Raw genomic sequence first — 25,109 nt, forward strand, 5'->3', positions numbered from 1 at the left:
TATTAGGCATTTTTCTTAAGGAAATCAATACGATTTTCAATATAATATTATTTCTGATCCATTTTTGTTAATATTTACCCAAAAATAACATACTTTCATACCCACACAGCAGTGGCAATTTAATTAATTGCATGTTAAAATCGAAAGAATACATTTTTCGCAAATTTTATTGCTTTATAGGAATTATAGGAATCTTGAAAACATTTTTCCATTACTTTTGTATAATATTTTTATATATTTAAATTTTTAAACGGCCTTTTATTACATACTAGTCTTTCGATTGTTAGTCTAAAAAGCCTATGCCAAGTTGCTTCTGTCGTTTAAGCATATTCTTGACATTTCAAAAAATTGAATTTATTGGTCATTGGAAAAGCTTGGATACTAAAATTACGTTAAAATAATGTCCACAAATAAATGTAATACGTCAAAAAACTATAATAATATTGGTTATAATTTATGAGGTTGTTCAGCTGGTTGTTTCTGATTAGTTCATCCCAAAAAAACTTATTTGATTCCCCAAATAAATGAGAATTATTTGTATCGCCCCAAATTATATTCCACCCACTTATTATTGCGGAACATACACACATGTTTCATTAACATTACAACAAAGAACAGAACTCATGAAGAATATACATATGCTAATACATTTAATACGGATCATATACGCTATGGATTTATTGGATGATTTTCCCACAATTCATTTTCGTATTCTATTTTTTATTTAAAAAACAAGCTTATTTAATTTATTATGCGAGAATTGGTGGGGAAACCTTGGCTTTTTAGTAAGTTAGGGTCACCAGAAAGGAGTTTCTTTACAAGTATTATTTTGTTTAAGTTGCTTTGAGCAGTAATGCCGTATATTAGGAGTAAATATTTCCATATGGGACCTAGTATGTACATATTTTATTTGGGGAAAAATAATGCGAGTATGTAGAAATAAAAAATCTCAATGTAAGTTATTTGTGGTCCTGAAAAGGACCGATTTGTACAAAGTTTATATGCGCTTGTCGAAGAAATGTCAACTTAAGCACGCTCGCCACGAATACGTCTGGCCAGTTGGATGTCCTTGGGCATGATTGTGACACGCTTGGCATGAATGGCACACAAGTTGGTATCTTCGAAGAGACCGACCAGATAGGCTTCGCTAGCTTCCTGCAGGGCCATTACTGCTGAGCTCTGGAAACGCAAGTCGGTTTTGAAATCTTGAGCGATTTCACGAACCAACCGCTGGAAAGGCAGTTTGCGGATCAGCAGCTCGGTACTCTTCTGGTAACGACGGATTTCACGCAGGGCAACAGTGCCAGGGCGATACCGATGAGGTTTCTTCACGCCACCGGTTGCTGGAGCACTTTTACGTGCGGCCTTGGTAGCCAGTTGTTTGCGTGGCGCCTTGCCACCAGTGGATTTACGAGCAGTCTGCTTAGTACGGGCCATTTTCACTCTCAATGTTCAAAATTCGAATTGACAATAAGCGATCGCAGCCAACTATGCTAGCTTATATAGCATTCTCATTCTTCTGGCGGAGGGTTGAAACGACAGAACGAGAGCAGCCGAAGCATGCTGTTTCATTTCCCGAACGAGATGCACATATCATTCGGACTCACTCGTGTTTCTATGGTGTTTTGGTATAAATAGCAGTGCGAGAAAAATTTTACTTACATTCGCTCCCGTTCTTCGTAAAGTGAAACACAAGCATATTGAAAAATGACTGGTCGTGGTAAAGGTGGCAAAGTGAATTAACGTGAAGTGCAATAAAAACCAAAGTGAAGTGATCAAGTGGAAAAAGTCAGAGTGTCGCATAGATTGCCAAACTACCTGAACTTTTAATAAAAACAATTGTGAACAGTGATTGTGCAAGACAAAGGAAAACTGCAAGAGCAGAGTGCAGTGCAGTGATTCCCGCTCCTGATGAGTGTGAGAAAAGAATCTGTACAAAGAGTGTGGAAAGAAGCAAAACAATGGCAGCGCAATCGGAAATAAGTGAAGAAGTGTTGCGCGACATCGAGGCAATGGAGGCCGAAAGTGACAATGTGAAGAGGACCAGAGATGAACTGTACTCCACAACAGACAGTGAGAGCGAGAGCGAGGACCTAAGTGAAGGTGATGACATCAGTGAATGTGAGACGGAAATCGACACTGTGATAATGGACCGTGCTGAGATGGAGCGAATAATGGCAGAGCTAAAACACCTCCGTGAACAGCAAATAAAGTTCCAAAAATATTTTGACGCCCTGGAAAAAACTCCCAGCACCACATCAACACCAAAACCAACGAAACAGGAGGAAAGAAAGAAAAGTGCAAAACCGCCCTCGCCAAAGAAACCAGCCAAAACAATTACTGAGGATGTGAGCAACTATCCAAAACTTCCTACACCCAAAACACCAACTAAACCAATGCCTGTGCCAAAAAGAAATGTGACGCCAAAAAAACCACCGGTAGCAGAACCTGCAAAAGAGAAAGGTCTACCGGTCATAGTGACGTATCAACAAAATGCAAAGATTCTAACGACAATCCTTAAGGAAACGGCAAAGAAATTTACTTTAAACATTATTAACAAAAATGTGATACATGTTAAGGTTTTCTCACTGGCAGACTTTAACCAGACAAAGGAACGCTTTAACAAGGACAAGGTGCTGTACTACAGCTACACACCCAAACAAGTAAAGCCACACACAATAATCCTGAGGAAACTGCCACTCGAAGTGTATAATGCCGAAGAAGTAAAAGCAGCACTTATTGAGGCCGTGCCTGAGCTGAACATCCTGTCGGTAAAGCCATACAAGGATAGGCTGTGGATGGTACAAGTGGAGAAAACGGCTAAAATAAACATGATATTTAAACTAACAACACTCCTCAACTGCCGCATAAACATCGAGGGTTTCAAGCCGCACCCAAACGCAATAAAGCAGTGTCACAACTGCCAGCGATTCTGCCATGTTGCAAGCAACTGCAAAATGACATTCCGCTGTGTCAAATGCACGAAATCGCATACCCCAGGCCAATGCACCCTAAAGAAAAGGGAAGAAAAGGATGGCCAAGAAGATTCGGCACAAAAAACTCAATGCGTAAATTGCTCAGGTAACCATACGGCCAATGCAAAGATCTGCCCGGTACGAATGGAATATATTAAGAAGGTATCCGAACGGCGCAATACTACAGAGAGTAAAGCCAATAAGACCATCACAACTCCAGCCCCACCACAAAGCCGACTTGAAAAGGGACGAAGCTACGCCTCAGCTGCCAAAAGCCGACCAATGCCTCCACAGGTAAAGGTAAAGGAAACACCCAGAGTACGCCAAGAGAAACCCAAGAGAGCTGAAGAAAAAGCCAGTTTTTCATTTGAACAACTAAATGAGGACTCTGTGGATGCATTTGGAAAAGATCTGCTTACCTGCTTCGACATCATGCAATCCGTTGTAAAGAAGTATCCAACTTCCAGCACGGATATGAAGGGAAAGAGGCAACTAATTCTAGATTTCCTGATTCAAATTGCGCTCAACTAAAATGCCAGTAAAAATCATGTTCCAAAACGTCAATGGCATCGTTCAACTGCGGAAGCGGAAAGAATTAAACGAGCTGCTTAACAAACACAGGCCAGATTTGATGCTGCTCGCTGAGCACAATCTGCGATGCCTACACTCACCCGGATTAAGCCACTACCAATTCGTGAGACAACAGATGCCAAGCTTAACAACCACGCAGAATAACACCAGAAGCCCTGCAACATCAGTGGCCATCTGCGTGAGAAATGGTCTTAAATACGAACGTGTGAAAATCGACCAAATGCAATACATCGAGGCTGTGGCAGTGCAAATTTTCCACACCAGCAGAAACAACATAAGAACGGGACTGATTGCAATCTCTCTGTACCTGCGTCCTCAAGATCCTCTACTAGTCACAGACTTGGACATTCTAATGCACTCGCTGGCTAAAATAGAGGACCATGAGCAATTCGTAGTGGGATGTGACCTGAACGCGAAACACCCATCTTGGAATAGGCCTGAGTACCGTCCAGAACACACCAACACGTCTGGAAATAGCTTGGAGAGATGGCTGGCAGACCAACCATTCTTGTCTCTACATCCAACCCAAGAACCCACACGACCGAATCCGAGAGGAGCCTCCTCAATTGATTTTTTCTTAGCGTCCTCCTCAACCCCAATAGACAGCTTAACATCTACCTATGGCTGCAAAACCATAAAAGACTTTCCTTCAGACCACTTTGGAATAACCCTTACCATAAATCTAGGACAGAACCGACTAACATACAACCAACCCAAGTCTCTACTCAATTTTCAGAAAATAAGTCCGATCCACTGGAATACAATAATCCTACAGAACCTCAGACCCATCCCCAACACTCAAAATATAAACACAGCTGACATAGATAGCCACGTCCATACATTAACAAATGCAGTAGCCAGAGCCCTTGATTCCGACGAAGCAATCCCCAAAATCATCATAAATCCGACTAACTCAAACAATCCGTCCGTCCGACTTAGCACCTACTGCCTAAACCTAATCAAAACAAAACGAAAACTTAGACGTATCCTTTTCCGACGCCTATCCACTCTTACACCAGACCAACGAAACCAAATAAAAGACACAATAAAGGACTTGGACATACAAATCAACAGCCACATAGAATTAGCCGAACTAAAATCAATAGACCACCGACTACGCAAAATAGATCCAAGTAGAATTAGCCATAAAACACTTCAAGGACTTAATCCAAACTCTCCTCCGAAAGAACAATTAGCTCATGACCTACATTTGACCAGCGAGGAAGCTGCCTTAATAGACATAGATCTAGACCTTAGCACCTCTCCAAATATATCTTCGACATTTCACAAAATTAATGCCCTTGCTTGGTCCTTTGAAAGAATCCATAGTCAAAACGAAAACATCACCGACTCAGACCCTATCCTAAGAGCACACACAACGACCGTTAACGAAACAATAGCCCAATCAATATCCACAACGTTAAATTCATACAAAACTACATTTAATACTTCCAGAACAGCAGACGGTAACTGGCCCGAGTCCCATGAGTGTGGATTCACAAACGCAGAAAATCTTCTGGAAATTCTGAAAATGAAAAACACAAAGAAAACCATGGGACCGGACGGCACTAGCAACTTTCTGATGAAGCACTGCAACATGCCTATCCTAAACCACTTGGCAACACTGTTCAACCACTGCCTTAACTTGGGATACTTTCCGTCCGAGTGGAAGAACAGCAGAATCATCGCTATCCACAAACCAGGAACAAGTCCGCACAGCCTCCGGGCCTACAGACCTATTGCCCTTCTATCTGCAATAAGTCTGCTGCTGGAAAAAATTATAATGGGACAAATACAGAAGCACATGGACTCAAATAGCACGTTGAAGGATTCTCAATATGGTTTTAGAGCGAAATCATCGACCAACCATGCATTTATCGCAGCAAATGATTTCATCTTTGAGAATCTATCCCACAAACGTGCTACAATAGCCTGTGCTCTGGACTTTGAGAAAGCATTTGACACAGTCTGGACCAGCGGTCTCATTTACAAGATGACCCAATTCCGATTCAATGCAGACATTATAAAGGTAGTATTAAACTATCTTACAAACAGGTCATTTCAGGTATGCAGCCCAGATGACGCTGATCTGTCCCTAATAAGGTCGATCCCAGCAGGCGTTCCGCAAGGATCACTGCTAGCGCCCATCCTCTACAACATCTACCTGGCAGACATGCCCGAGTACCAAATCCCTACCGGCTCAACCACAAGAATTAAGGCACTAATTTACGCCGATGATATCCTGCTATTGGCTTCCTCAGGCTCAATGCAATCCGCTGAAAGAGAGCTAAACGAGTACTTGAACATACTGTGTAATTACTTTACCAAATGGCACCTCAAGCTCAACGCAAGCAAATGCACCAGCTCAATCCTCAAAGGCCCCCGACGGGGAGACCTTTACAGGAATGCGAGACAATTTGAGCCAAGTCTGTACATCTATGACAGACTGCCAATCAATTACGAGAAGCAGTTCAAGTACCTCGGCGTCATCTACGACGAAAAGCTCAACTTCAAGATACACACAGAAACTGCCAGGAGGAAAGCATGTGCAATGCTGAGCAAGATCCAGCACATCTACAAGCCAATAGCTGCCACTCAAGGGAACATTAGTCAACTCACCAAAATCTACGCTCTAGCCTACAGAAAACTTATACAACCAGTTATTATGTACGGCTATGTAGCGTGGATGAACATAACGTCTGCCCAAATGGAAGAGCTGCGACGATTCGAAAGGAAAATACTTCGCAAGTCAATTGGAACCCAAAGCCGAGATGCATTGACCGGCAATTACATACCGAACAAGCGGCTCTACACATTAACTAAGACAACAAGGATAGACAGACTTATGTTTAACATACTGGAGAGGCTCATTGAAAGAGACAACATGACGCAAACCGAAATACCTGGAAACTACCCCACCGAGTGCCTGACTGCCCATCACATTAACCATCTAATGGCAATGGGTATCATCTACGACGAAGACGAAAACCTAATCTTTCACCACAGAAGACACCAATCCCTAAGTCAAGCCGACGGGCTGGTATATAATATCAGCCAATAAGCTACCAACTAACTCCTCAATCTGTACATAGTCCCCTCCTCATCCTCCTTATAAATACACCCCAAAAGTAGAATAAGCGTAGTATATAAATTAGCTCATAAGACTTAAACCCAACAAAAATCAAATTTATTCAGGTTTTTATCATAACCTTTTTTCCTGGAATATACACCTAACTACTAGATATAATAACATAATCTAAACTAATCATAAAATAAGATGTCTAATATTAGTAACCAAAAGACTAACACCCTGATAAGCTTAAAGCGCAGAGTAAATTTATAAACATAAGTTAAAGTAAGCTTGAACCTGTCACTCTTGTATAACTATATATTTAAGCAGAAGCTGTGCTACTGTAATATGAAAGATGACAATAAATAAACTTGCAAAAAAAAAAAAAACTTGCTCACCACGCAAAGTATAATTTGTGAAAGTAAAGTGAAATAAAATGCCGCCCAAGACTAGTGGAAAGGCAGCCAAAAAGGCTGGAAAGGCTCAGAAGAACATCACCAAGACCGACAAGAAGAAGAAGCGCAAGAGGAAGGAGAGCTATGCCATCTATATTTACAAAGTTCTGAAGCAAGTCCACCCTGACACTGGTATTTCGTCGAAAGCGATGAGCATCATGAACAGCTTTGTCAATGACATCTTCGAGCGCATTGCCGCCGAGGCGTCTCGCTTGGCTCATTACAACAAGCGTTCGACCATCACCAGTCGGGAAATCCAAACTGCTGTGCGCCTGCTGCTGCCGGGAGAGTTGGCCAAGCACGCTGTTAGTGAGGGAACCAAGGCTGTCACCAAGTACACCAGCTCCAAGTAAATTTGTTTCTCTGCAGAACCTAAGACAAAAAGGCCCTTTTCAGGGCCACAAAACATTCCCAAAAAAACGCCATTTTCAATATTGACAAACGAATAAAAAAAGTGATACAGTCCAATAAATTTCTCAAATGTGTGGTTTACAGCCCCAGTCGAGTACAGTATGATTTTAACAAAAGGAAATCAAATACAGCTTCGGTTACCCAGAACGTTTTTGAAATCGTAACATAGGACGAATCATGGATTTACGTATGGTATGTATGTATGAACATGATGCCACAAAAGTTTGTCACAAGGTAGCTTTTCAAACCAAATGGTCGCCTGTTCATAAAATTAACAGATTTTTGGGCACCCAGGAGCCCAAAATATCGAAAAAAAAAAAAGGTGACCCCATAATGTTCCCAGCTATACAAAAAAATTGAGTGGTGAACGTTTTTCGATATGGCAAGGGGCTGATAAGGCATTGTGCAACCATTAATGCTGATGCAAAATAGGCTAAATCTTTTCAAAAAATGGTGAAGGCAAGGGCTGGGGGGATTCATATTCCTGCAGAATATTTTAAAAGCAAAACCATTTTCAATACCATGTTCTTTCGCTGCCAGGCTAAGAATCTAAAATCGTATCTGTTATTGCCTATAAATGAAGTGGGGCTCGGCCGGATAATTTTTATCTCTTTTGATATAGTTTTGTAGCCCTGAAAAGGGCTTGTTTAAATCAATTTCAGATGTACAATCATCTAAAATTTCGAATGCGACCGTGTACACCAACGTGTACAATTTCGCAATTTACTTCTTGGCCGCCGTCGTCTTTGCTTTCGGCTTCTTTACGGTGGCGGGAGCAACTGGCTTTTTCGTCACCTTCTTGGGCTTGGCAGACGCCGCTGCAGCTACAGCCTTTGCTTTTGGTTTTGGCTTTGCAGGGCTCGACTTGGCCTTTGCCGCTGCTGGCTTCGCCTTCACGGTTCCAGCTTTCTTCACATCCTTGGCCTTTGCCTTCTCAGTTTTCTTCTTCTCGGCGGTCTTCTTGGTGGCGGTGGCGACTGTCTTCTTTGCCTTTAGCTTCTTGTCACCGGCTCCGGCTGCTTTTTTGGGGCCTGCTGTCTTCTTTGCTGCTGCCGATGACACCACCTTCTTGGCTTTCACTTTCTTCTCCACAGACGACGCAACCTTTGGCTTGGGCTCCTTTTTGGCGGAAGCCGACAGTTTGAACGAACCAGAGGCACCTTTTCCCTTTGTTTGGATCAGCTTTCCATTGGCAACGGCCGACTTCAAGTACTTCTTGATAAATGGAGCTAGTTTCTGGGCATCGCATTTGTATTCGGCAGTAATATATTTCTTGATGGCCAGGAGCGATGAGCCGCCACGTTCCTTCAAGCTCTTAATAGAAGCGTCAACCATTTGCTGAGTTGGGGGATGCGATGGTGGAGCTGTGGGCTTCTTTGCCTTTGCAGTAGCCGCAGCGGATCCAGATGCCTTTTTAGCGGCCACCTTCTTCTCCGCTGCTACTGGTGGAGCAGCCACTGGAGACGCGGATGTTACAACTGCAGAATCAGACATTATTCTTTATAAAATTACACTTTTTAGTTGCAAAACGCGGCGGGCCTATGGTCCCCTGTTCGAATGAGAAGCGAGTAGAAGGGCAGTGGGAAGATGATTTCAGCATTGGTGATTTGTGTTGCAGAAGTTTCATTGAGGGTCTGACTTATTTCTACTTTTTAACGTATTTTTATCAAGTAATGAAAATACAGTTTTATTGAGTCAGATTCTTAAATGTTTCAAATTCTATTTTAAATAATTTATTTGTTAAATATCCTCCATTATCGATTTTTAATACCTGTCCAAACTTTGACAAGTAGTTAGCCAACTCTTATATTTGGGATTCAATGGTATTTATAAATAACAATTTTAGCTTATTTGGCAAAACTTGTTTTTGAAACATTAAATTTGATCAATTTACTTTAAGAAACTATAGACATATATTCACATATCGGTTAGTATGGTATTTTAATATCGTTTTGAAGATAACCCTATAGAGTACAAAAAGACTACTTTCTGGGTATGTTCAGCATTGAATTTAGTGGTCAAAAAATATAAATGCTTAAAAATATATTATTATTAGGCATTTTTCTTAAGGAAATCAATACGATTTTCAATATAATATTATTTCTGATCCATTTTTGTTAATATTTACCCAAAAATAACATACTTTCATACCCACACAGCAGTGGCAATTTAATTAATTGCAATAGTTAAAATCGAAAGAATACATTTTTCGCAAATTTTATTGCTTTATAGGAATTATAGGAATCTTGAAAACATTTTTCCATTACTTTTGTATAATATTTTTATATATTTAAATTTTTAAACGGCCTTTTATTACATACTAGTCTTTCGATTGTTAGTCTAAAAAGCCTATGCCAAGTTGCTTCTGTCGTTTAAGCATATCCTTGACATTTCAAAAAATTGAATTTATTGGTCATTGGAAAAGCTTGGATACTAAAATTACGTTAAAATAATGTCCACAAATAAATGTAATACGTCAAAAAACTATAATAATATTGGTTATAATTTATGAGGTTGTTCAGCTGGTTGTTTCTGATTAGTTCATCCCAAAAAAACTTATTTGATTCCCCAAATAAATGAGAATTATTTGTATCGCCCCAAATTGTATTCCACCCACTTATTATTACGGAACATGCACACATGTTTCATTAACATTACAACAAAGAACAGAACTCATGAAGAATATACATATGCTAATACATTTAATACGGATCATATACGCTATGGATTTATTGGATGATTTTCCCGCAATTCATTTTCGTATTCTATTTTTTATTTTAAAAAACAAGCTTATTTAATTTATTATGCGAGAATTGGTGGGGAAACCTTGGCTTTTTAGTAAGTTAGGGTCACCAGAAAGGAGTTTCTTTACAAGTATTATTTTGTTTAAGTTGCTTTGAGCAGTAATGCCGTATATTAGGAGTAAATATTTCCATATGGGACCTAGTATGTACATATTTTATTTGGGGAAAAATAATGCGAGTATGTAGAAATAAAAAATCTCAATGTAAGTTATTTGTGGTCCTGAAAAGGACCGATTTGTACAAAGTTTATATGTGCTTGTCGAAGAAATGTCAACTTAAGCACGCTCGCCACGAATACGTCTGGCCAGTTGGATGTCCTTGGGCATGATTGTGACACGCTTGGCATGAATGGCACACAAGTTGGTATCTTCGAAGAGACCGACCAGATAGGCTTCGCTAGCTTCCTGCAGGGCCATTACTGCTGAGCTCTGGAAACGCAAGTCGGTTTTGAAATCTTGAGCGATTTCACGAACCAACCGCTGGAAAGGCAGTTTGCGGATCAGCAGCTCGGTACTCTTCTGGTAACGACGGATTTCACGCAGGGCAACAGTGCCAGGGCGATACCGATGAGGTTTCTTCACGCCACCGGTTGCTGGAGCACTTTTACGTGCGGCCTTGGTAGCCAGTTGTTTGCGTGGCGCCTTGCCACCAGTGGATTTACGAGCAGTCTGCTTAGTACGGGCCATTTTCACTTTCAATGTTCAAAATTCGAATTGACAATAAGCGATCGCAGCCAACTATGCTAGCTTATATAGCATTCTCATTCTTCTGGCGGAGGGTTGAAACGACAGAACGAGAGCAGCCGAAGCATGCTGTTTCATATCCCGAACGAGATGCACATATCATTCGGACTCACTCGTGTTTCTATGGTGTTTTGGTATAAATAGCAGTGCGAGAAAAATTTTACTTACATTCGCTCCCGTTCTTCGTAAAGTGAAACACAAGCATATTGAAAAATGACTGGTCGTGGTAAAGGTGGCAAAGGCTTGGGTAAGGGAGGCGCTAAGCGTCATCGCAAGGTTCTGCGCGATAACATCCAGGGTATCACGAAGCCCGCTATCCGCCGTTTGGCTCGTCGTGGCGGTGTAAAACGTATCTCCGGACTCATCTACGAGGAGACTCGTGGAGTGCTGAAGGTGTTTTTGGAAAACGTTATCCGTGATGCCGTCACCTACACCGAACACGCCAAGAGGAAGACAGTCACAGCCATGGATGTGGTGTATGCTCTGAAGAGACAAGGTCGCACGCTGTACGGTTTCGGCGGTTAAGAAACTGTGTACAGTCTGCTGTTTGAAAGTATCCAGAAAGTAAACAATCGGTCCTTTTCAGGACCACAAAATAATCAAAAAGAGAGGCATATTTTCATATTAATTGATATAAAAAAAAAAAACACAAGATTCAAAGCAGAAAACATGAACCTTGGCTTGGCAATCCAACAATATGAGGTGCTCCCATCTAAGCGACCGAAGAAAACTAGGTCATTCAGCATAGCATGGCATGATATGTATTTAAATACCCTAGAATTCGTCTTTCAGACACGTCGAGCACAACTGAACTAGCTGAGGCCCATGCGACCATGGGATTGGTCGTTCTGAAAAGGACCGAATTTAGCGGATACCTGGCGAGAGATATTGTTTAGGTATAAATCGGCTGGTAAAATTTGGTTTCTTACCTAAATTTACTGGAAAAGCGAAATCTCAGGTACACAAAGTATGGTCCCCCCCAACATCAGCCCAGCCCCTGAATTCCGTCTCAGGCACGTCAGCACAACTGAACTAGCTGAGGCCCCCCCCCCCCGGGGGTTGGTTTTTTAAAAAACGGTACGGCGAGGATGTAGGCGAATCTTTTGCCGAAATGATGGAAGAAGAAAATTCCCCACCCCGACTTCTCTTCAGGCGAGTCCAGCACAGCTGAGGCCCATGCGACCATGGGATTGGTCGTTCTAAAAGGACCGAATTTAGGCATACCTGGCGGAGAATTGTTTGGTATAAATCGGCTGGTAAAATTTGGTTCGTTTTTTGCCTGAAATGTACTGGAAAAGCGAAATCTCAGGTACACAAATTATGGTCCCCAGACACTCAGCCTCAGCCCCTTGAATTCTTTCGTCTTTCAGGCGAGTCCAGCACAACTGTACTAGCTGAGGCCCATGCGACCATGGGATTGGTCGTTCTGAAAAGGACCGAATTTAGCGCATACCTGGCGAGAGATATTGTTTAGGTATAAATCGGCTGGTAAAATTTGGTTCGTTTTTTGCCTGAAATGTACTGGAAAAGCGAAATCTCAGGTACACAAATTATGGTCCCCAGACACTCAGCCTCAGCCCCTTGAATTCTTTCGTCTTTCAGGCGAGTCCAGCACAACTGTACTTTTTTAGGTAACTTCTTCGTTATCAATTAACAGAAAATAGAGTGGCTTAGCCTGCATAAATATGTATTTTAATTGTCTGTTGATGCGACACCAAGCCGAAGTAGATTTTACTTTAGAATGATAATAAATTATGAAAATTCTCTTAATTCTTTAGCCATGGTTTGGTCGTCCTGAAAAGGACGTTTGGGTTTATATGTACATGTACAAGAATGCTATTTGCTGTGGCTATTGGAACATTTATGCCTTCTTCTCGGTCTTCTTGGGCAGCAGAACGGCCTGGATGTTGGGCAAGACTCCACCCTGAGCAATGGTGACGCCCGAGAGCAGCTTGTTCAACTCCTCATCGTTGCGAATGGCCAGCTGCAGATGGCGAGGGATAATTCTCGTCTTCTTGTTATCACGGGCAGCATTGCCTGCCAACTCTAGAACTTCAGCGGCCAAGTATTCCATCACGGCAGCCAGGTAAACAGGAGCGCCGGCACCGACACGCTCGGCATAGTTGCCCTTGCGAAGCAGACGATGAATACGACCAACAGGGAACTGAAGACCAGCACGGTTCGAGCGAGACTTTGCCTTTCCCTTCACTTTGCCACCTTTACCACGACCAGACATTTTAATAGTAGATATTTATTTATTTCACTGTTCACAAACGAATTGAGTTGAGTTGAGCACCCAATGACGCTATATTTATACCTTTCCGTCTGCTTGAGCGTTCAACCTAGGGGTGGGTTTTCCGCCTGTATGTTTAACTTGAATAGACTGCTCGAATAAAAGTATAAGGTTTGGTTTTTTTTACGCTCACCACGCAAAGTATAATTTGTGAAAGTAAAGTGAAATAAAATGCCGCCCAAGACTAGTGGAAAGGCAGCCAAAAAGGCTGGAAAGGCTCAGAAGAACATCACCAAGACCGACAAGAAGAAGAAGCGCAAGAGGAAGGAGAGCTATGCCATCTATATTTACAAAGTTCTGAAGCAAGTCCACCCTGACACTGGTATTTCGTCGAAAGCGATGAGCATCATGAACAGCTTTGTCAATGACATCTTCGAGCGCATTGCCGCCGAGGCGTCTCGCTTGGCTCATTACAACAAGCGTTCGACCATCACCAGTCGGGAAATCCAAACTGCTGTGCGCCTGCTGCTGCCGGGAGAGTTGGCCAAGCACGCTGTTAGTGAGGGAACCAAGGCTGTCACCAAGTACACCAGCTCCAAGTAAATTTGTTTCTCTGCAGAACCTAAGACAAAAAGGCCCTTTTCAGGGCCACAAAACATTTTCCCAAAGAAACGCCATTTTCAATATTGACAAACGAATAAAAATAAGATACAGTCCAATAAATTTCTCAAATGTGTGGTTTACAGTACATTCGCGAGATACAGTAGTACAGTATGATTTGAACAAAAGGAAATCAAATACAGCTTCGGTTACCCAGAACGTTTTTGAAATCGTAACATAGGACGAATCATGGATTTACGTATGGTATGTATGTATGAACATGATGCCACAAAAGTTTGTCACAAGGTAGCACCCAGGAGCCCAAAATATCGAAAAAAAAAAAAAGGTGACCCCATAATGTTCCCAGCTATACAAAAAAATTGAGTGGTGAACGTTTTTCGATATGGCAAGGGGCTGTAGGCTAAATCTTTTCAAAATGGTGACATGGGGGGATTCATATTCCTGCAGAATATTTTTAAAAGCAAAACCATTTTCAATACCATGTTCTTTCGCTGCCAGGCTAAGAATCTAAAATCGTATCTGTTATTGCCTATAAATGAAGTGGGGCTCGGCCGGATAATTTTTATCTCTTTTGATATAGTTTTGTAGCCCTGAAAAGGGCTTGTTTAAATCAATTTCAGATGTACAATCATCTAAAATTTCGAATGCGACCGTGTACACCAACGTGTACAATTTCGCAATTTACTTCTTGGCCGCCGTCGTCTTTGCTTTCGGCTTCTTTACGGTGGCGGGAGCAACTGGCTTTTTCGTCACCTTCTTGGGCTTGGCAGACGCCGCTGCAGCTACAGCCTTTGCTTTTGGTTTTGGCTTTGCAGGGCTCGACTTGGCCTTTGCCGCTGCTGGCTTCGCCTTCACGGTTCCAGCTTTCTTCACATCCTTGGCCTTTGCCTTCTCAGTTTTCTTCTTCTCGGCGGTCTTCTTGGTGGCGGTGGCGACTGTCTTCTTTGCCTTTAGCTTCTTGTCACCGGCTCCGGCTGCTTTTTTGGGGCCTGCTGTCTTCTTTGCTGCTGCCGATGACACCACCTTCTTGGCTTTCACTTTCTTCTCCACAGACGACGCAACCTTTGGCTTGGGCTCCTTTTTGGCGGAAGCCGACAGTTTGAACGAACCAGAGGCACCTTTTCCCTTTGTTTGGATCAGCTTTCCATTGGCAACGGCCGACTTCAAGTACTTCTTGATAAATGGAGCTAGTTTCTGGGCATCGCATTTGTATTCGGCAGTAATATATTTCTTGATGGCCAGGAGCGATGAGCCGCCACGTTCCTTCAAGCTCTTAATAGAAGCGTCAACCATTTGCTGAGTTGGGGGATGCGATGGTGGAGCTGTGGGCTTCTTTGCCTTTGCAGTAGCCGCAGCGGATCCAGATGCCTTTTTAGCGGCCACCTTCTTCTCCGCTGCTACTGGTGGAGCAGCCACTGGAGACGCGGATGTTACAACTGCAGAATCAGACATTATTCTTTATAAAATTACACTTTTTAGTTGCAAAACGCGGCGGGCCTATGGTCCCCTGTTCGAATGAGAAGCGAGTAGAAGGGCAGTGGGAAGATGATTTCAGCATTGGTGATTTGTGTTGCAGAAGTTTCATTGAGGGTCTGACTTATTTCTACTTTTTAACGTATTTTTATCAAGTAATGAAAATACAGTTTTATTGAGTCAGATTCTTAAATGTTTCAAATTCTATTTTAAATAATTTATTTGTTAAATATCCTCCATTATCGATTTTTAATACCTGTCCAAACTTTGACAAGTAGTTAGCCAACTCTTATATTTGGGATTCAATGGTATTTATAAATAACAATTTTAGCTTATTTGGCAAAACTTGTTTTTGAAACATTAAATTTGATCAATTTACTTTAAGAAACTATAGACATATATTCACATATCGGTTAGTATGGTATTTTAATATCGTTTTGAAGATAACCCTATAGAGTACAAAAAGACTACTTTCTGGGTATGTTCAGCATTGAATTTAGTGGTCAAAAAATATAAATGCTTAAAAATATATTATTATTAGGTATTTTTCTTAAGGAAATCAATACGATTTTCAATATAATATTATTTCTGATCCATTTTTGTTAATATTTACCCAAAAATAACATACTTTCATACCCACACAGCAGTGGCAATTTAATTAATTGCATTGTTAAATTCGAAAGAATACATTTTTCGCAAATTTGATTGCTTTATAGGAATTATAGGAATCTTGAAAACATTTTTCCATTACTTTTGTATAATATTTTTATATATCTAAATTTTTAAACGGCCTTTTATTACATACTAGTCTTTCGATTGTTAGTCTAAAAAGCCTATGCCAAGTTGCTTCTGTCGTTTAAGCATATCCTTGACATTTCAAAAAATTGAATTTATTGGTCATTGGAAAAGCTTGGATACTAAAATTACGTTAAAATAATGTCCACAAATAAATGTAATACCTCAAAAAACTATAATAATATTGGTTATAATTTATGAGGTTGTTCAGCTGGTTGTTTCTGATTAGTTCATCCCAAAAAAACTTATTTGATTCCCCAAATAAATGAGAATTATTTGTATCGCCCCAAATTATATTCCACCCACTTATTATTACGGAACATGCACACATGTTTCATTAACATTACAACAAAGAACAGAACTCATGAAGAATATACATATGCTAATACATTTAATACGGATCATATACGCTATGGATTTATTGGATGATTCTCCCACAATTCATTTTCGTATTCTATTTTTTATTTTAAAAAACAAGCTTATTTAATTTATTATGCGAGAATTGGTGGGGAAACCTTGGCTTTTTAGTAAGTTAGGGTCACCAGAAAGGAGTTTCTTTACAAGTATTATTTTGTTTAAGTTGCTTTGAGCAGTAATTCCGTATATTAGGAGTAAATATTTCCAAATGGGACCTAGTATGTACATATTTTATTTGGGGAAAAATAATGCGAGTATGTAGAAATAAAAAATCTCAATGTAAGTTATTTGTGGTCCTGAAAAGGACCGATTTGTACAAAGTTTATATGTGCTTGTCGAAGAAATGTCAACTTAAGCACGCTCGCCACGAATACGTCTGGCCAGTTGGATGTCCTTGGGCATGATTGTGACACGCTTGGCATGAATGGCACACAAGTTGGTATCTTCGAAGAGACCGACCAGATAGGCTTCGCTAGCTTCCTGCAGAGCCATTACTGCTGAGCTCTGGAAACGCAAGTCGGTTTTGAAATCTTGAGCGATTTCACGAACCAACCGCTGGAAAGGCAGTTTGCGGATCAGCAGCTCGGTACTCTTCTGGTAACGACGGATTTCACGCAGGGCAACAGTGCCAGGGCGATACCGATGAGGTTTCTTCACGCCACCGGTTGCTGGAGCACTTTTACGTGCGGCCTTGGTAGCCAGTTGTTTGCGTGGCGCCTTGCCACCAGTGGATTTACGAGCAGTCTGCTTAGTACGGGCCATTTTCACTTTCAATGTTCAAAATTCGAATTGACAATAAGCGATCGCAGCCAACTATGCTAGCTTATATAGCATTCTCATTCTTCTGGCGGAGGGTTGAAACGACAGAACGAGAGCAGCCGAAGCATGCTGTTTCATATCCCGAACGAGATGCACATATCATTCGGACTCACTCGTGTTTCTATGGTGTTTTGGTATAAATAGCAGTGCGAGAAAAATTTTACTTACATTCGCTCCCGTTCTTCGTAAAGTGAAACACAAGCATATTGAAAAATGACTGGTCGTGGTAAAGGTGGCAAAGGCTTGGGTAAGGGAGGCGCTAAGCGTCATCGCAAGGTTCTGCGCGATAACATCCAGGGTATCACGAAGCCCGCTATCCGCCGTTTGGCTCGTCGTGGCGGTGTAAAACGTATCTCCGGACTCATCTACGAGGAGACTCGTGGAGTGCTGAAGGTGTTTTTGGAAAACGTTATCCGTGATGCCGTCACCTACACCGAACACGCCAAGAGGAAGACAGTCACAGCCATGGATGTGGTGTATGCTCTGAAGAGACAAGGTCGCACGCTGTACGGTTTCGGCGGTTAAGAAACTGTGTACAGTCTGCTGTTTGAAAGTATCCAGAAAGTAAACAATCGGTCCTTTTCAGGACCACAAAATAATCAAAAAGAGAGGCATATTTTCATATTAATTGATATAAAAAAAAAAACACAAGATTCAAAGCAGAAAACATGAACCTTGGCTTGGCAATCCAACAATATGAGGTGCTCCCATCTAAGCGACCGAAGAGAACTAGTGCATTCAGCATAGCATGGCATGATATGTATTTAAATACCCTAGAATTCGTCTTTCAGACACGTCGAGCACAACTGAACTAGCTGAGGCCCATGCGACCATGGGATTGGTCGTTCTGAAAAGGACCGAATTTAGCGGATACCTGGCGAGAGATATTGTTTAGGTATAAATCGGCTGGTAAAATTTGGTTCGTTTTTTACCTGAAATTTACTGGAAAAGCGAAATCTCAGGTACACAAAGTATGGTCCCCTCCCCCAGACAGTCAGCCTCAGCCCCTTGAATTCTTTCGTCTTTCAGACACGTCGAGCACAACTGAACTAGCTGAGGCCCATGCGACCATGGGATTGGTCGTTCTGAAAAGGACCGAATTTAGCGGATACCTGGCGAGAGATATTGTTTAGGTATAAATCGGCTGGTAAAATTTGGTTCGTTTTTTGCCTGAAATGTATTGGAAAAGCGAAATCTCAGGTACACAAATTATGGTCCCCAGACACTCAGCCCCTTGAAATCTTTCGTCTTTCAGGCGAGTCCAGCACAACTGTACTAGCTGAGGCCCATGCGACCATGGGATTGGTCGTTCTGAAAAGGACCGAATTTAGCGCATACCTGGCGAGAGATATTGTTTTGGTATAAATCGGCTGGTAAAATTTGGTTCGTTTTTTGCCTGAAATGTACTGGAAAAGCGAAATCTCAGGTACACAAATTATGGTCCCCAGACACTCAGCCTCAGCCCCTTGAATTCTTTCGTCTTTCAGGCGAGTCCAGCACAACTGTACTAGCTGAGGCCCATGCGACCATGGGATTGGTCGTTCTGAAAAGGACCGAATTTAGCGCATACCTGGCGAGAGATATTGTTTAGGTATAATTCGGCTGGTAACATTTGGTTCGTTTTTTGCCTGAAATGTATTGGAAAAGCGAAATCTCAGGTACACAAATTATGGTCCCCAGACACTCAGCCTCAGCCCCTTGAATTCTTTCGTCTTTCAGGCGAGTCCAGCACAACTGTACTTTTTTAGGTAACTTCTTCGTTATCAATTAACAGAAAATAGAGTGGCTTAGCCTGCATAAATATGTATTTTAATTGTCTGTTGATGCGACACCAAGCCGAAGTAGATTTTACTTTAGAATGATAATAAATTATGAAAATTCTCTTAATTCTTTAGCCATGGTTTGGTCGTCCTGAAAAGGACGTTTGGGTTTATATGTACATGTACAAGAATGCTATTTGCTGTGGCTATTGCAACATTTATGCCTTCTTCTCGGTCTTCTTGGGCAGCAGAACGGCCTGGATGTTGGGCAAGACTCCACCCTGAGCAATGGTGACGCCCGAGAGCAGCTTGTTCAACTCCTCATCGTTGCGAATGGCCAGCTGCAGATGGCGAGGGATAATTCTCGTCTTCTTGTTATCACGGGCAGCATTGCCTGCCAACTCTAGAACTTCAGCGGCCAAGTATTCCATCACGGCAGCCAGGTAAACAGGAGCGCCGGCACCGACACGCTCGGCATAGTTGCCCTTGCGAAGCAGACGATGAATACGACCAACAGGGAACTGAAGACCAGCACGGTTCGAGCGAGACTTTGCCTTTCCCTTCACTTTGCCACCTTTACCACGACCAGACATTTTAATAGTAGATATTTATTTATTTCACTGTTCACAAACGAATTGAGTTGAGTTGAGTTGAGCACCCAATGACGCTATATTTATACCTTTCCGTCTGCTTGAGCGTTCAACCTAGGGGTGGGTTTTCCGCCTGTATGTTTAACTTGAATAGACTGCTCGAATAAAAGTATAAGGTTTGGTTTTTTTTACGCTCACCACGCAAAGTATAATTTGTGAAAGTAAAGTGAAATAAAATGCCGCCCAAGACTAGTGGAAAGGCAGCCAAAAAGGCTGGAAAGGCTCAGAAGAACATCACCAAGACCGACAAGAAGAAGAAGCGCAAGAGGAAGGAGAGCTATGCCATCTATATTTACAAAGTTCTGAAGCAAGTCCACCCTGACACTGGTATTTCGTCGAAAGCGATGAGCATCATGAACAGCTTTGTCAATGACATCTTCGAGCGCATTGCCGCCGAGGCGTCTCGCTTGGCTCATTACAACAAGCGTTCGACCATCACCAGTCGGGAAATCCAAACTGCTGTGCGCCTGCTGCTGCCGGGAGAGTTGGCCAAGCACGCTGTTAGTGAGGGAACCAAGGCTGTCACCAAGTACACCAGCTCCAAGTAAATTTGTTTCTCTGCAGAACCTAAGACAAAAAGGCCCTTTTCAGGGCCACAAAACATTTTCCCAAAGAAACGCCATTTTCAATATTGACAAACGAATAAAAATAAGATACAGTCCAAAAAATTTCTCAAATGTGTGGTTTACAGTACATTCGCGAGATACAGTAGTACAGTATGATTTGAACAAAAGGAAATCAAATACAGCTTCGGTTACCCAGAACGTTTTTGAAATCGTAACATAGGACGAATCATGGATTTACGTATGGTATGTATGTATGAACATGATGCCACAAAAGTTTGTCACAAGGTACCCAGGAGCCCAAAAAATCGAAAAAAAAAAAAAGGTGACCCCATAATGTTCCCAGCTATACAAAAAAATTGAGTGGTGAACGTTTTTCGATATGGCAAGGGGCTGATAAGGCTAAATCTTTTCAAAATGGTGACATGGGGGGATTCATATTCCTGCAGAATATTTTTAAAAGCAAAACCATTTTCAATACCATGTTCTTTCGCTGCCAGGCTAAGAATCTAAAATCGTATCTGTTATTGCCTATAAATGAAGTGGGGCTCGGCCGGATAATTTTTATCTCTTTTGATATAGTTTTGTAGCCCTGAAAAGGGCTTGTTTAAATCAATTTCAGATGTACAATCATCTAAAATTTCGAATGCGACCGTGTACACCAACGTGTACAATTTCGCAATTTACTTCTTGGCCGCCGTCGTCTTTGCTTTCGGCTTCTTTACGGTGGCGGGAGCAACTGGCTTTTTCGTCACCTTCTTGGGCTTGGCAGACGCCGCTGCAGCTACAGCCTTTGCTTTTGGTTTTGGCTTTGCAGGGCTCGACTTGGCCTTTGCCGCTGCTGGCTTCGCCTTCACGGTTCCAGCTTTCTTCACATCCTTGGCCTTTGCCTTCTCAGTTTTCTTCTTCTCGGCGGTCTTCTTGGTGGCGGTGGCGACTGTCTTCTTTGCCTTTAGCTTCTTGTCACCGGCTCCGGCTGCTTTTTTGGGGCCTGCTGTCTTCTTTGCTGCTGCCGATGACACCACCTTCTTGGCTTTCACTTTCTTCTCCACAGACGACGCAACCTTTGGCTTGGGCTCCTTTTTGGCGGAAGCCGACAGTTTGAACGAACCAGAGGCACCTTTTCCCTTTGTTTGGATCAGCTTTCCATTGGCAACGGCCGACTTCAAGTACTTCTTGATAAATGGAGCTAGTTTCTGGGCATCGCATTTGTATTCGGCAGTAATATATTTCTTGATGGCCAGGAGCGATGAGCCGCCACGTTCCTTCAAGCTCTTAATAGAAGCGTCAACCATTTGCTGAGTTGGGGGATGCGATGGTGGAGCTGTGGGCTTCTTTGCCTTTGCAGTAGCCGCAGCGGATCCAGATGCCTTTTTAGCGGCCACCTTCTTCTCCGCTGCTACTGGTGGAGCAGCCACTGGAGACGCGGATGTTACAACTGCAGAATCAGACATTATTCTTTATAAAATTACACTTTTTAGTTGCAAAACGCGGCGGGCCTATGGTCCCCTGTTCGAATGAGAAGCGAGTAGAAGGGCAGTGGGAAGATGATTTCAGCATTGGTGATTTGTGTTGCAGAAGTTTCATTGAGGGTCTGACTTATTTCTACTTTTTAACGTATTTTTATCAAGTAATGAAAATACAGTTTTATTGAGTCAGATTCTTAAATGTTTCAAATTCTATTTTAAATAATTTATTTGTTAAATATCCTCCATTATCGATTTTTAATACCTGTCCAAACTTTGACAAGTAGTTAGCCAACTCTTATATTTGGGATTCAATGGTATTTATAAATAACAATTTTAGCTTATTTGGCAAAACTTGTTTTTGAAACATTAAATTTGATCAATTTACTTTAAGAAACTATAGACATATATTCACATATCGGTTAGTATGGTATTTTAATATCGTTTCGAAGATAACCCTATAGAGTACAAAAAGACTACTTTCTGGGTATGTTCAGCATTGAATTTAGTGGTCAAAAAATATAAATGCTTAAAAATATATTATTATTAGGTATTTTTCTTAAGGAAATCAATACGATTTTCAATATAATATTATTTCTGATCCATTTTTGTTAATATTTACCCAAAAATAACATACTTTCATACCCACACAGCAGTGGCAATTTAATTAATTGCAAAGTTAAAATCGAAAGAATACATTTTTCGCAAATTTTATTGCTTTATACGAATTATAGGAATCTTGAAAACATTTTTCCATTACTTTTGTATAATATTTTTATATATCTAAATTTTTAAACGGCCTTTTATTACATACTAGTCTTTCGATTGTTAGTCTAAAAAGCCTATGCCAAGTTGCTTCTGTCGTTTAAGCATATCCTTGACATTTCAAAAAATTGAATTTATTGGTCATTGGAAAAGCTTGGATACTAAAATTACGTTAAAATAATGTCCACAAATAAATGTAATACGTCAAAAAACTATAATAATATTGGTTATAATTTATGAGGTTGTTCAGCTGGTTGTTTCTGATTAGTTCATCCCAAAAAAACTTATTTGATTCCCCAAATAAATGAGAATTATTTGTATCGCCCCAAATTGTATTCCACCCACTTATTATTACGGAACATACACACATGTTTCATTAACATTACAACAAAGAACAGAACTCATGAAGAATATACATATGCTAATACATTTAATACGGATCATATACGCTATGGATTTATTGGATGATTTTCCCGCAATTCATTTTCGTATTCTATTTTTTATTTTAAAAAACAAGCTTATTTAATTTATTATGCGAGAATTATTGGGGAAACCTTGGCTTTTTAGTAAGTTAGGGTCACCAGAAAGGAGTTTTTTTACAAGTATTATTTTGTTTAAGTTGCTTTGAGCAGTAATGCCGTATATTAGGAGTAAATATTTCCATATGGGACCTAGTATGTACATATTTTATTTGGGGAAAAATAATTCGAGTATGTAGAAATAAAAAATCTCAATGTAAGTTATTTGTGGTCCTGAAAAGGACCGATTTGTATAAAGTTTATATGCGCTTGTCGAAGAAATGTCAACTTAAGCACGCTCGCCACGAATACGTCTGGCCAGTTGGATGTCCTTGGGCATGATTGTGACACGCTTGGCATGAATGGCACACAAGTTGGTATCTTCGAAGAGACCGACCAGATAGGCTTCGCTAGCTTCCTGCAGGGCCATTACTGCTGAGCTCTGGAAACGCAAGTCGGTTTTGAAATCTTGAGCGATTTCACGAACCAACCGCTGGAAAGGCAGTTTGCGGATCAGCAGCTCGGTACTCTTCTGGTAACGACGGATTTCACGCAGGGCAACAGTGCCAGGGCGATACCGATGAGGTTTCTTCACGCCACCGGTTGCTGGAGCACTTTTACGTGCGGCCTTGGTAGCCAGTTGTTTGCGTGGCGCCTTGCCACCAGTGGATTTACGAGCAGTCTGCTTGGTACGGGCCATTTTCACTTTCAATGTTCGAAATTCGAATTGACAATAAGCGATCGCAGCCAACCTATGCTAGCTTATATAGCATTCTCATTCTTCTGGTGGAGGGTTGAAACGACAGAACGAGAGCAGCCGAAGCATGCGTCACCCGAACGAGATGCACATATCATTCGGACTCACTCGTTTTCTATGGTGTTTTGGTATAAATAGCAGTGCGAGAAAAATTTTACTAACATTCGTTCCCGTACTTCGTAAAGTGAAACAAGCATATTGAAAAATGACTGGTCGTGGTAAAGGTGGCAAAGTGAATTAACGTGAAGTGCAATAAAAACCAAAGTGAAGTGAACAAGTGGAAAAAGTCAGAGTGTCGCATAGATTGCCAAACTACCTGAACTTTAAAAAGACAATTGTGAACAGTGATTGTGCAAGACAAAGGAAAACTGCAAGAGCAGAGTGCAGTGCAGTGATTCCCGCTCCTGATGAGTGTGAGAAAAGAATCTGTACAAAGAGTGTGGAAAGAAGCAAAACAATGGCAGCGCAATCGGAAATAAGTGAAGAAGTGTTGCGCGACATCGAGGCAATGGAGGCCGAAAGTGACAATGTGAAGAGGACCAGAGATGAACTGTACTCCACAACAGACAGTGAGAGCGAGAGCGAGGACCTAAGTGAAGGTGATGACATCAGTGAATGTGAGACGGAAATCGACACTGTGATAATGGACCGTGCTGAGATGGAGCGAATAATGGCAGAGCTAAAACACCTCCGTGAACAGCAAATAAAGTTCCAAAAATATTTTGACGCCCTGGAAAAAACTCCCAGCACCACATCAACACCAAAACCAACGAAACAGGAGGAAAGAAAGAAAAGTGCAAAACCGCCCTCGCCAAAGAAACCAGCCAAAACAATTACTGAGGATGTGAGCAACTATCCAAAACTTCCTACACCCAAAACACCAACTAAACCAATGCCTGTGCCAAAAAGAAATGTGACGCCAAAAAAACCACCGGTAGCAGAACCTGCAAAAGAGAAAGGTCTACCGGTCATAGTGACGTATCACCAAAATGCCAAGATTCTAACTACAATCCTTAAGGAAACGGCAAAGAAATTTACTTTAAACATTATTAACAAAAATGTGATACATGTTAAGGTTTTCACACTGGCAGACTTTAACCAGACAAAGGAACGCTTTAACAAGGACAAGGTGCTGTACTACAGCTACACACCCAAACAAGTAAAGCCACACACAATAATCCTGAGGAAACTGCCACTCGAAGTGTATAATGCCGAAGAAGTAA

General features: G+C 41.4%; 11 protein-coding genes across 11 annotated transcripts; 5 read left to right on the forward strand and 6 right to left on the reverse strand.

Moving 5' to 3' along the window:
* Positions 1–909: 909 nt before the first annotated feature.
* LOC121404901 (histone H3.v1-like) lies at positions 910–11,024 on the reverse strand. Its single transcript, XM_041595313.1, has 3 exons — positions 10,590–11,024; positions 8,230–8,980; positions 910–1,450 (listed from the first exon to the last, which is right to left on the reverse strand). Exons 1-3 carry the CDS (start codon positions 10,990–10,992, stop codon positions 1,027–1,029), a joined length of 1,578 nt encoding a protein of 525 aa, XP_041451247.1. The 5' UTR covers positions 10,993–11,024; the 3' UTR covers positions 910–1,026.
* On the forward strand, positions 7,037–7,484 carry LOC121404862 (histone H2B). The gene has a single exon (XM_041595250.1). The coding sequence runs from the start codon at positions 7,073–7,075 to the stop codon at positions 7,442–7,444; it is 372 nt and encodes a 123-aa protein (XP_041451184.1). The 5' UTR covers positions 7,037–7,072; the 3' UTR covers positions 7,445–7,484.
* Positions 8,136–9,015, reverse strand: LOC121404845 (histone H1-like). The gene has a single exon (XM_041595232.1). The coding sequence runs from the start codon at positions 8,994–8,996 to the stop codon at positions 8,226–8,228; it is 771 nt and encodes a 256-aa protein (XP_041451166.1). The 5' UTR covers positions 8,997–9,015; the 3' UTR covers positions 8,136–8,225.
* A 181-nt stretch (positions 11,025–11,205) lies between the features above and the next one.
* Positions 11,206–11,642, forward strand: LOC121404869 (histone H4). Its single transcript, XM_041595257.1, has one exon. The coding sequence runs from the start codon at positions 11,263–11,265 to the stop codon at positions 11,572–11,574; it is 312 nt and encodes a 103-aa protein (XP_041451191.1). The 5' UTR covers positions 11,206–11,262; the 3' UTR covers positions 11,575–11,642.
* Positions 11,643–12,861: 1,219 nt separating this feature from the next.
* On the reverse strand, positions 12,862–13,330 carry LOC121404856 (histone H2A). The gene has a single exon (XM_041595244.1). The coding sequence runs from the start codon at positions 13,283–13,285 to the stop codon at positions 12,911–12,913; it is 375 nt and encodes a 124-aa protein (XP_041451178.1). The 5' UTR covers positions 13,286–13,330; the 3' UTR covers positions 12,862–12,910.
* Positions 13,331–13,478: 148 nt separating this feature from the next.
* On the forward strand, positions 13,479–13,980 carry LOC121404863 (histone H2B). The gene has a single exon (XM_041595251.1). The coding sequence runs from the start codon at positions 13,514–13,516 to the stop codon at positions 13,883–13,885; it is 372 nt and encodes a 123-aa protein (XP_041451185.1). The 5' UTR covers positions 13,479–13,513; the 3' UTR covers positions 13,886–13,980.
* Positions 13,981–14,494: 514 nt separating this feature from the next.
* Positions 14,495–15,375, reverse strand: LOC121404848 (histone H1-like). The gene has a single exon (XM_041595235.1). The coding sequence runs from the start codon at positions 15,353–15,355 to the stop codon at positions 14,585–14,587; it is 771 nt and encodes a 256-aa protein (XP_041451169.1). The 5' UTR covers positions 15,356–15,375; the 3' UTR covers positions 14,495–14,584.
* Positions 15,376–17,563: 2,188 nt separating this feature from the next.
* LOC111079159 (histone H4) lies at positions 17,564–18,000 on the forward strand. The gene has a single exon (XM_041595259.1). It carries the CDS (start codon positions 17,621–17,623, stop codon positions 17,930–17,932), a length of 312 nt encoding a protein of 103 aa, XP_041451193.1. The 5' UTR covers positions 17,564–17,620; the 3' UTR covers positions 17,933–18,000.
* A 1,385-nt stretch (positions 18,001–19,385) lies between these two features.
* On the reverse strand, positions 19,386–19,807 carry LOC121404860 (histone H2A). The gene has a single exon (XM_041595248.1). It carries the CDS (start codon positions 19,758–19,760, stop codon positions 19,386–19,388), a length of 375 nt encoding a protein of 124 aa, XP_041451182.1. The 5' UTR covers positions 19,761–19,807.
* A 151-nt stretch (positions 19,808–19,958) lies between these two features.
* LOC121404861 (histone H2B) lies at positions 19,959–20,461 on the forward strand. The gene has a single exon (XM_041595249.1). It carries the CDS (start codon positions 19,994–19,996, stop codon positions 20,363–20,365), a length of 372 nt encoding a protein of 123 aa, XP_041451183.1. The 5' UTR covers positions 19,959–19,993; the 3' UTR covers positions 20,366–20,461.
* Positions 20,462–20,973: 512 nt separating this feature from the next.
* On the reverse strand, positions 20,974–21,853 carry LOC121404850 (histone H1-like). The gene has a single exon (XM_041595237.1). The coding sequence runs from the start codon at positions 21,832–21,834 to the stop codon at positions 21,064–21,066; it is 771 nt and encodes a 256-aa protein (XP_041451171.1). The 5' UTR covers positions 21,835–21,853; the 3' UTR covers positions 20,974–21,063.
* Positions 21,854–25,109: the final 3,256 nt, after the last annotated feature.

The sequence above is a fragment of the Drosophila obscura genome, unplaced genomic scaffold (assembly GCF_018151105.1).
Source record: "Drosophila obscura isolate BZ-5 IFL unplaced genomic scaffold, ASM1815110v1 contig_46, whole genome shotgun sequence".
Lineage (NCBI taxonomy): Eukaryota > Metazoa > Arthropoda > Insecta > Diptera > Drosophilidae > Drosophila > Drosophila obscura.

What these genes read in the sequence shown, in the direction of transcription:
- LOC121404862 (XM_041595250.1), top strand. Translation starts at nt 7,073, where the DNA reads ATGCCGCCCAAGACTAGTGGAAAGGCAGCCAAAAAGGCTGGAAAGGCT.
- LOC121404845 (XM_041595232.1), bottom strand. Translation starts at nt 8,996, where the DNA reads ATGTCTGATTCTGCAGTTGTAACATCCGCGTCTCCAGTGGCTGCTCCA.
- LOC121404901 (XM_041595313.1), bottom strand. Translation starts at nt 10,992, where the DNA reads ATGGCCCGTACTAAGCAGACTGCTCGTAAATCCACTGGTGGCAAGGCG. An exon ending in CAGACGTATTCGTGGCGAGC is followed by an intron (nt 8,981 to 10,589) that starts GTGCTTAAGTTG and finishes CTGATTCTGCAG; the next exon opens with TTGTAACATCCGCGTCTCCA. An exon ending in AAGACGACGGCGGCCAAGAA is followed by an intron (nt 1,451 to 8,229) that starts GTAAATTGCGAA and finishes CGAATTTTGAAC; the next exon opens with ATTGAGAGTGAAAATGGCCC.
- LOC121404869 (XM_041595257.1), top strand. Translation starts at nt 11,263, where the DNA reads ATGACTGGTCGTGGTAAAGGTGGCAAAGGCTTGGGTAAGGGAGGCGCT.
- LOC121404856 (XM_041595244.1), bottom strand. Translation starts at nt 13,285, where the DNA reads ATGTCTGGTCGTGGTAAAGGTGGCAAAGTGAAGGGAAAGGCAAAGTCT.
- LOC121404863 (XM_041595251.1), top strand. Translation starts at nt 13,514, where the DNA reads ATGCCGCCCAAGACTAGTGGAAAGGCAGCCAAAAAGGCTGGAAAGGCT.
- LOC121404848 (XM_041595235.1), bottom strand. Translation starts at nt 15,355, where the DNA reads ATGTCTGATTCTGCAGTTGTAACATCCGCGTCTCCAGTGGCTGCTCCA.
- LOC111079159 (XM_041595259.1), top strand. Translation starts at nt 17,621, where the DNA reads ATGACTGGTCGTGGTAAAGGTGGCAAAGGCTTGGGTAAGGGAGGCGCT.
- LOC121404860 (XM_041595248.1), bottom strand. Translation starts at nt 19,760, where the DNA reads ATGTCTGGTCGTGGTAAAGGTGGCAAAGTGAAGGGAAAGGCAAAGTCT.
- LOC121404861 (XM_041595249.1), top strand. Translation starts at nt 19,994, where the DNA reads ATGCCGCCCAAGACTAGTGGAAAGGCAGCCAAAAAGGCTGGAAAGGCT.
- LOC121404850 (XM_041595237.1), bottom strand. Translation starts at nt 21,834, where the DNA reads ATGTCTGATTCTGCAGTTGTAACATCCGCGTCTCCAGTGGCTGCTCCA.